This window comes from Xenopus laevis, chromosome 3L, assembly GCF_017654675.1.
Source record: "Xenopus laevis strain J_2021 chromosome 3L, Xenopus_laevis_v10.1, whole genome shotgun sequence".
Lineage (NCBI taxonomy): Eukaryota > Metazoa > Chordata > Amphibia > Anura > Pipidae > Xenopus > Xenopus laevis.
In genome coordinates, this window is record NC_054375.1 from 152,772,642 (window position 1) to 152,782,454 (window position 9,813).

The following is a 9,813-nucleotide window of genomic DNA, read 5'->3' on the forward strand; positions in this document are numbered from 1 at the left end:
CCTCTGATACTAAATGTCTCGTCATATGATTGAAATTGTGTAGGAAAGTGTCTGGGGTAGTCTCTCACACTATCTCTAGCTGTATGTATCTCGCAGAGTTTGGATAAATGATGTGTTTTGGTTATTGTAGAATTATTTCAATAAACATTTCCAAAGATTCCAAAACTTTCTTGGCTGTTTCATGTTTGTTTAGAGACACCTTTACCCAATACATGTAAAATACTCAAACCAGATTTTCTTGAAATATTGAGATATTGCCTTGTAGGATAGATTTTTGGCAACTGCAGATAAGTAGGAACCTATTGGCTCCTCTGGTTATTCTTTTGCTTGTATCTGGGTTTATTCCCACATTGCTCATTGTGGAGGAAAGGGAAATGGCACAACTGGAAATTAATTGCCACTGACTAATCTCTTGTAAAATCTTTACCACAGGCAATAATGTGAATCACTGGTGGTAAAACACATGTATCACTCCAGTCTCCCAAAATGCCTTGAAGTTGCCTCAAGAGAAAAAGAGCAATTTTGACTGGGGGTTGGCACCAGTTATTCACATTATTGCCAGTGGGAAATATTTTACAGGAGATTAGTTGCCCTTGGAAGCAAAGATTTATTGCTGGTGATTAATCTCCTAGTGTGCCATTACCCTAAGGGTATGTAGGGGTCAGGAGCGCCCATTGGTGCTGCCTTCCTCTTTGCATCCAAGATGGCAGCGCCCATAGCCACCACCTAGGTTGCACAGATGTGTAACGTCATCGCACCTCGTCTGGCGCAAAAATTCAAAATAAAAGAACATTGAGGCCATGGGTTTAATACCCAATTATAGGTTCCCCTTGATAGTGTTCCTGGGTGTTCCATAGTTCCTGAAATTCTATTTACTGGATTTTTGACCCTTGGCTTTGCTCCTGAAAACTATCCTTGCTGCCTGCATTCTGAACTTTTGCAAGATTCCTGATAACATCTTTATCCCTTCGGCTACCGTGAACTGGACTTTAACCAGAGTGCTTCCTCCTTGGTCCAGACTTCTCCGTAATTGGAGCCGCAAGGCCCGGGACAGGGACGGGGTTTACCAGGTGTCTAGAGGCATAGTCCTGTACCTGGAGCCAGAAACGTTTAATGAATGGGCAGTTTCACAGACAGACAGTGCATTAAGTTGGCCAGGGTACCTTGGCATTTGGGCAACGATCATCTTCTCTCCTTTGGGCATTAAGCAACACAATTGGGGCCAGGTTGATGAAGGGAGCCAGAGTCTAGGGACATTAAACATGATGTTGCCATTGATTCATACTGTTCTGTTTTCTGAGGGCATACAACAAAACTAGAACTATATTCATTCTACTGTTCTTCGTCAATTAAACATGAACATGTCACCGAATTTATGGAGCTCTGTGGGGCTTTAGATATCAAGTTGTCACTAAAAGATATGATGTTAGGGGCCCAGAAAATTTAAGACCTGGGGCCCTGTTGCTCTTGAAGCTGTATTAGGTCTTTCTTCTCCAGGGTTGGCAAAGTAATAGCTGCCTTGTGACATGGGACATGCTGTATTGTATTGTACAGGACAGATTTCTGAAGGTGGCCCTGATATTAAAAATAAGATTAATGGCCCAGGTGGGAGAGAGATTTATGAAACACAAGTTTTATTATTACATTTGTTATGTTTACATTATATAGACTGAATTATAATTATTATACATTCACTTGATGGCAGAGTTGTCTTTTTTTGTTTTTGCTTGTATTATTGTCAACAGTTATTTATAAAGCACCAACATATTCTGCAGCACAGTACAAAAGTTCTTGTCTGTTCATTGCATAAGGGCCATAGGATCACATTAATTTGATTTCACCCACCACCAGAGGGCCAGAGTGAAAAAAGTGAAACCTCTTGATCTCTTCCATAGATAGTACAGCCTGAGGATATAGATTATTGGGCACAGAGAACATTCCTTCTATTTATATTTGTGTTTATACATATATATACAGTATATATATATATATATGGGTTGGTGTTACCAGTAAACACATTTCAGACACCTCCTGGAAACTGCCTCGCGTCCAATAGGTCCTTGTATTGCAGCTCTGGAGTTATCATTTGAACACACCGTGCCCGAGTGTTGGGCTCAAGATCCTTTTTAACCACCCACTCCATGGTCTTCTCCTTCCTAAAGTGAAAAGGCTTAATGCCCTCCTTCTTGTCCTGGTCCACTATTACGGGATTCACCCCCTCCAGACATATCTCAGCTAGATGTTGTCTTCTTTCTCTCAACCCCCTAACTTCAATGTCCATCCGCTCTCTCCCAAATTTCTCTACTTTCTCCCAGAACGTATGGTTGAAGTAGACATAAAGATACAGGTCTAGGGAATTCCAGGCTCGTAACATCTCTTTCTCTCTTTTATCCAGTGGTGTGGAAGCCTCACGGCTATTCCGCTTAAAGGTCACCACGTCATCAAGATCCCAGCAAAGTTCTTCCTTCAGCAGGACCATCGATTCATCAAAGTACTCAGAGAGAAGGACCAGGTGGAAAGCCCTCTCTATCTCCCTGACTCCTGCTTTGGCCAGAGATTCCTTGAATGGAGTGTCAGGGTTAAATCCCAGGTCGAACCATTGCAAGTTGCGTGCATATTGGTTTCCTTTCTCCCCTCGTTTGTAGTAGAGGGCAGGCTGAGCTAAAAATGCTTTAAAGTCGGGGGCTTTCTTAAAGGCAGGTGACTCAAAGCGATAATAATAAAAAGAAGACTCAGCCAAGGTGGCTGGATCCCGTAGAATTGTGAAGTAGAAGGAGTCTGCAGGCATGAGCTTCCTGACCTGCAGAAAAAAATACATTTTAATACAGTTTGGGGGTTATTTATCAAAAACCCTACAATTTTTTTTCGGGTTCTTTTCCCGAATCACTCAATTTTTACAGGCTTTTTCCTAAGAAGCCAGAAATAGTCGGATTTTCGGACTAATTCCAGCTCAGACTTCCAAACAAGATAGGGATCTCTCCATTGACTTAATTACAACCTTGGCAGGTCTGAGATGGTGAATTTAGACTTTTTGCAGCCTCGGGGTATAAGAAATCTTGAAAAATGCACATTTTTGTTTTCCACAAAAAATTCAGATTTTCTAGTTAAAAAGCTCACATTTTTTGAGTTTTTAGCATTCAGACTTTAAAGGGATACTGTCATGGGAAATTTTCAAAATGAATCAGTTAATAGTGCTGTTCTAGCAGAATTCTGCGCTGAAATCCATTTCTCAAAAGAGCAAACAGATTTTTTTATATTTAATTTTAAAATCTGACATGGGGCTAGACATTTTGTCAATTTCCCAGCTGCCCCAAGTCATGTGACGTGTGCCTGCACTTCAGGATAGAAATGCTTTCTGGCAGGCTGCTGTTTTTCCTTCTCAATGTAACTGAATGTGTCTCAGTGGGACATGGGTTTTTACTATTGAGTGTTGTTCTTAGATCTACCAGGCAGCTGTTATCTTGTGTTAGGGAGCTGTTATCTGGTTACCTTCCCATTGTTCTTTTGTTTGGCTGCTGGGGGGGGGAAGGGAGGGGGGGTGATATCACTCCAACTTGCAGTACAGCAGTAAAGAGTGATTGAAGTTTATCAGAGCACAAGTCACATGACTTGGGGCAGCTGGGAAATTGACAATATGTCTAGCCCCATGTCAGATTTCAAAATTGAATATAAAAAAATCTGTTTGCTCTTTTGAGAAATGGATTTCAGTGCAGAATTCTGCTGGAGCAGCACTATTAACTGATTCATTTTGAAAAAAAAAATTTCCCCATGACAGTATCCCTTTAATAAATAACTCTCTAAAAGTAATGATTGGTTCCCCATGGATGCCTCCTTGTCAAGAGGGTTTTAGGGTGGTTTTCATTACTGGAAACCCAACATTTCAGTCACATTGACTTATCTGTGTTATCTGTGGTCATTTGAGTTGTAGAGTCATGTAGAGTAATGGATACTGTCAGTCACCCTATATCCAGCTATTTATACACAATGACCACATGAATAATGCCCATAGGTTCTCATCCTCAGGGAACTTGTTCAAATCCATATTTATTTCCTTACCTCTGGGAGATTTAAGCGCAAGTGGTGGCACAGGATGTCATACTTTGTCTTTTTAAACTCATTATATCCTTTCACCCTGCTAGCATGGAACAAGCTGGGGTAGTTGAACTGATACTGCTGGGGTAGAGCGAACGTGAGTGAGTTCCTGTCCCCATAGCGATGTAGCATATTTAGCATGGGGCTTCCAGCAGTCCTGTGGGTCTTCAGGAACATAATGTGAGTTTTTGGCCAACAAGTTCGTGTTGAGAGTGTTGAGAGGGAGTTACGCTGGCGATGTACAGTAAAGGTCTCACTTGGTCTAATAAAGAAAGACAGGTCATGTATCATCTTCTAGATATATAAAGACATATGAGTGACAAACAACTGGATATATAAAAATGTTTAACAACATTAGAATGGCTACTGTGGTCACTTAGAAAGACCCTAGGCCGCCTCTGCTCTGCTGCTGTGAATCCTTTTATACTGCCAAGAAATGCCAGACCATATATCTCACCACCCTTGGAATCTAGGTCTTCTATAGTCAACCCTAAACCTGGTCCATTATTATTCTTCCTCCTCTTCCTATCATTTCTTGTTTTTTTCAGCAAACATTTTATTTGTGCCATTTGGCAGTTGACTGATGTAGCAAAGAATGGAGGCGGGCCCTTTGATTGTATCTGGATCTTAAGTGTCAGAGGGAAGGGCTTAAGTTCTTGAAATGGCAGCTTTTCATTTTGGCACATTTTATAAATCTGGAAAAAGTCTTTTAATTATGGCCTGTGTATGTGATATAATATTATAGAGACCTGTACAGGCAGCAATACCTCACTTAAAGGTCTATTGGCATATGGAAAAAGTCATTGGCGTAACTAGTTGTTACCGGGCCCCACAGCAAATTTAATTTAGGGCCCCAAACCATTGGTAAGTTGACCTATTTTACATATTGAAATTGCCTATAAATTAGGGACTCATTCTGGTCTCTACAATCTTCGGGCCCCCTGCAGGGTCTGCTCCCTCTGTAGTTAAGCCCCTGGACAAAGTCCATAAAAAAGCCCTAGATGGTCACATGCTACTCTAAGCCCTTGGCCAAAAAGCCATTAATAAGAGGTGAGTCCTTTGCATCTGTCCACAATTACTTATCCAAAGTTGATAGGCTGACGGCATGTACTGTTGGTGAGTCCCGAGGGCACAGCTGAAATGATAAGGCATCTGACATTTTATAGATCTGTCATTTCTGGAATACTCACATTTTCTGGAAGTGGGTTGCCAGGAACTGAATGATAAAACCAAGAGCCGTGAATAGTAATATTATTACCCCAAGGATTTGTAGAGATAGTAACCTCATGGTTCTGGAAAAAAAGAGATGCACCAATGTGAGGTTGTAAAGCGCCAGAAATATAATGTGCCACATATACGGTGGCATTTTAACTAAACCATGACCTGTAGTAAGGCACCAATAGGAGCAAATGTAGTCTGTGATGTGGTTCTACACATGGTTCACATATGCCCTGCACTTATATATCTTTTTTTGTGGCTGTTCTAATAAATCCCTTTACAAATTCATGCCCCATATTAATAGGAGCCCACATGCTGCATCCAGTTACCAAGCATTGACCTTTGGCAACATACTTGGCGACAACTCCCTTCCAAAATACAAATTGTGCTTTTCCTAGAGGTTTCTGTGGTTTCCAGTGTTTCCTCGCTATACTATGTTTAACATACTTCCTGATTAAGCTGATGAAAATCCAAAAAAGCTATTGGAGAACATCCCATAAGGTGCATCTAAACAACTTTGGATGCCTTCCAAGCTTAGGCTATGGGTCTCTGGGATAGGTTCATTACTTGTGGATATGATATAGAGAAAATTGTGTCTATGGTAGAGCAGTAATAAGTAACATAGATGATTTACGGAGCCCTGATAAGGAAAGAGTGAAGAGGAATAGAGAAGGGAGGTATTAGATTTGTCTTTACCTATTGAAGTGCAACTGTGGAAAGTTTGCCACGTGTGACAGGAAAACTGAGGCTGGGTGGAAAAATGATTAGATCCACGTATTCCGTTGTGTTTTTAAGGATAACCCAGATTCCAGCAGGAAAAGAGCCTCTAAAGTGTTAGGCTTTTCTGCTGCTGACTGGCATTGATTGCTCCTGCTCAGCTTTTTATTCCATAAACCCAAAGGCTTTATCCATTTATGAAGTGCCTCACTCCCAGGACCGCCATCAGAAATTGGAGGGCCCCGTACGTCAAAATTTCCTGGGCCCCCTGAGCTGCGCCCACCGCAAGCCCCACCTACAGGTCCGCCCTCCCCACCACACAGTAAAAAAACAAAAAAAATATTGGTGGCTAGGGTTCCCACATGTTAATAAAAAATAAAAAGATATTGGTGGTCAGGGCCCCCATAAAAAAACATTTGTGGCCAGGGCCCCCCCCCCCCATTAAAAAATATTGGTGGCTAGGACCCCACATGAGAAAAAAAAATTGGTGGCCAAAATGGTTGGCCAGGGCCCCTTAAACGTCCATGCCTTCTCGAAGTCAGCAGCTCTCAGAAAGATGGGGGGGCCTGGCTAATCAAGTAAGTGTGGTGTTGCCGGGGCCCCCCTTACCCTCGGGCCCCCTACAACTCTCCCCCCTGTCCCCCCCTGATTGCTGCCCTAGTCACTCCTATTAAGATTATAAGCAGAACGTAGATCCCTAATGCCCAACTTTATATTTAACTATACAAATATCAGCCATTTGGACACCCAGATTGACAAGTTCTCCCTGGGTGGATTCAGTTGTCCTACATAATGTTGGGTCATCAGCAGCTATAGACACGTTCCTTCCAATACCGGCTTTTGTACTTTTATTTCTTTCTATCATACAGTATATATGGGAGGGGACAGATCCTACAGACCAAACACAGACTTATTTTGTACAATGCAAAATACACCTCAGCACATATACTGTACATACACACAATAGATATACACCTATACGTAATAGTAAGAACATGCTCAGTATAATAAGTAGAAATACAACGGGGAGGGAACATATAAGAAGTAAACAGACAGATAACCTGCACCCCTGCCCTTACCAAAACACTAGAGAACATTAAGGCATTTTGTGCTTAATACTATGTATGTAGTAAAAGTCTCTCACCTGTATATGTGCAGGTATAGCTCTAATGGCTTTGCAATGTATGTGGCACATAATCCCTGTATGTACAGAGGAAGAGATGCTTGAAAGATGGCGTATGTAGAACGTTTTGGTAAGCCAGCCCACCCCTGCCCAGTGCTGATGGATTGTCTGTAGTGTATATATTTGCTTACAATAAAGCGTAGCGCATTGCTTTGTACTACACAGAGTCTCCCTACACCAGTTGTGAAACTGCCCTTCATGGAGGTGGGTGTTTGGGTGAAGGTGGGGCATCAACAGACAAACTCTTTCCCTTCCAAGTTAAATATTCAGAGGCAGATTGTGCTTAGCCGACACTTTTTAAATGAATCTGCTATTCCTCTCTATATTGAGCGAATTTGTTAACAATTTTAGAATTGTTTTGGCTTTATATATTTATTTTTTATTCTTTTTTTTTCCCCCAGCAAAGCACACCTGAGCATTTCAGAAAAAGAAGCAACGTTTATTTTCATGCAAAATTTTCTCAGAGCTACCAGGCAGTAACCAATCAGTGACTACAGGATCGGTTGCTTTTGAGTCTGAGCTGCAAACTCACTGAACAGTTATGTCCCGTGTGGTCCCCTTGGGGTCCCGGGTTTGTTACTGAAATGTCCCGACTTTCTCTTTGATCTCCTGCACTGAACAGCCAAAAAAAGATATAAAATTGAATTGGCTTTTGGCAGAGAGCCCAGAATAGATACTTTTGTAACAGTTTCAGACAAGCAGGTCTCTTGGGAGAACTTAGGGGCAGATGTATGAAGGGTCGAATATCGAGGGTTAATTAACCCTCGATATTCGACTAGGAACTAAAATCGTTCGACTATCGAAGTCGAACGATTTAGCGCAAATCCTGCGATCGAACGATCGAAGGATTATTCCTTCGATCGAACGATTAAATCCTTCGAATCGAACGATTCGAAGGATTTTAATCCAACGATCGAAGGAATATCCTTCGATCAAAAAATCTCAGGCAAGCCTATGGGGACCTTCCCCATAGGCTAACATTGACTTCGGTAGCTTTTAGCTGCCGAAGTAGGGGGTCGAAGTTTTTCTTAAAGAGACAGTACTTCGACTATCGAATGGTCGAATAGTCGAACGATTTTTAGTTAGAATCGTTCGATTCGAAGTCGAAGTAGTAGTCGAAGGTCGAAGTAGCCCATTCGATGGTCGAAGTAGCCCAAAAAACACTTCGAAATTCGAAGTTTTTTTAATTCGAATCCTTCACTCGAGCTTCATGAATCGGCCCCTTAGACTCACATCTTAAAGGGCAATTCACCTTCATTAGCAAAACTGTAATAACATAAAAAACACAGAATTGTGTTCAAACTTTCATAACCTGCCAAATTTTGTAAAATGAACATGGTAATTAGGGGGTGTGGCCACAAAATGGGCGTGGCCAAATCTTTTCGTCCCTCTTTCTATTTCCAAAATGTTGGGAGGTATGATCTCGCTCTTCAGTCTATAACAGACCCCTTTTGACCCCTAAGCACAGATTGTTAGAAAGGGTTATTGGTAGGGTCCAGCCGGGTTTTTGGAAGAGCTATCCCGGTGAAAAGTGCCTGCCTGGATTTCCAAATTAGGGAAAAAACAAATTTTCAATGCGGTTTAGCGAATCGCAGAAATTCACTGCGAATTTGCGCCTGGCAAATAAATTCGCCCGTCACTAGCTAACAATAAAGTAGGTGATGATGCAATAAGTATGAGCAGAGGTAGGTTTTGCAACTTCAGATTGATCCCAACATTTTGGAAATAAAAACAGACAAAAAAGCTGCTGAATTTTTTTTGACCATGCCCATTTTTGTGGCCACACCCCCTAATTACCATGTTCATTTTACAGAATTTGGCAGGTTATGAAAGATTGAACATATTTCTGCTTTTTTCAGTTATTACAGTTTTGCTAATGAAGGTGAATTTCCCTTTAAGCTGTGAGTCTAACTTCTCCCAAGAGACCTGTTATTTTATATTGTTACAATTACTTATTTGCTTATCTCAAAATTGTTACAAAAGTATCTTAGTTGCACCTGGTGGCTGTTCTGGGCTCTCTGCCATGGGGTACAGCAATTAAAATTTCAAATTGTGTCCCCACATTTCGTCGAGGTGGAGATAGAATGAAAATGTTGCTTAAAGGGGAAGGAAACCTAGTCGGCGCAAACCCCCCACCCCCCCTCCCGTGTGTTGCCCACCCTCCCTCCTCCCCCCTGGCCTACCCGTCCCGCTGGGCAAATGCCCCTAACTTGTTACTTACCCTTCTGCGCAGGTCCAGTCCAGGGAGTTCACAGACGACATCTTCTTCCACGCGATCTTTTTCCTGCTGTGAACGGCGTTTTGGCGCATGCGCAGTAGGATCATTTCGCCGGTACGGATCTACTGCGCATGCGCCAAAAGTCACGCGCATGATGGTACCGGCGAAATGCTCCTACTGCGCATGCGCCGTTCACAGCAGGAAGAAGATCGAGGTTTGCGCCGAATAGGTTTCCTTCCCCTTTAAGAAGGAAACAAGATGGATTCGAAAGTTAGAAACATTATCTCCCCTTGGCCTAAACAGGGAATATGACCTAAGCAAAATATATCGGTAATTGTTTTAATAATATATTTTTAACTATTGGGTTTTACCTTCAAATTTTATT

The 9,813-nt window shown here is 41.9% G+C and overlaps 1 protein-coding gene across 2 annotated transcripts; it reads right to left on the bottom strand.

Moving 5' to 3' along the window:
- Window positions 1-1,704: 1,704 nt before the first annotated feature.
- On the bottom strand, window positions 1,705-7,300 carry gal3st4.2.L (galactose-3-O-sulfotransferase 4, gene 2 L homeolog). Of its 2 annotated transcripts, none has more exons than XM_018251762.2 (4): window positions 7,172-7,300; window positions 5,283-5,384; window positions 4,057-4,354; window positions 1,705-2,800 (listed from the first exon to the last, which is right to left on the bottom strand). In XM_018251762.2, the coding sequence occupies exons 2-4, from the start codon at window positions 5,378-5,380 to the stop codon at window positions 2,021-2,023; spliced, it is 1,176 nt and encodes a 391-aa protein (XP_018107251.1). In that variant the 5' UTR covers window positions 5,381-5,384; window positions 7,172-7,300; the 3' UTR covers window positions 1,705-2,020. The 2 variants fall into 2 exon arrangements, with proteins under 2 accessions (XP_018107251.1, XP_041441458.1); XM_041585524.1 differs by lacking the exon at window positions 7,172-7,300 and adding an exon at window positions 6,007-6,160.
- Window positions 7,301-9,813: the final 2,513 nt, after the last annotated feature.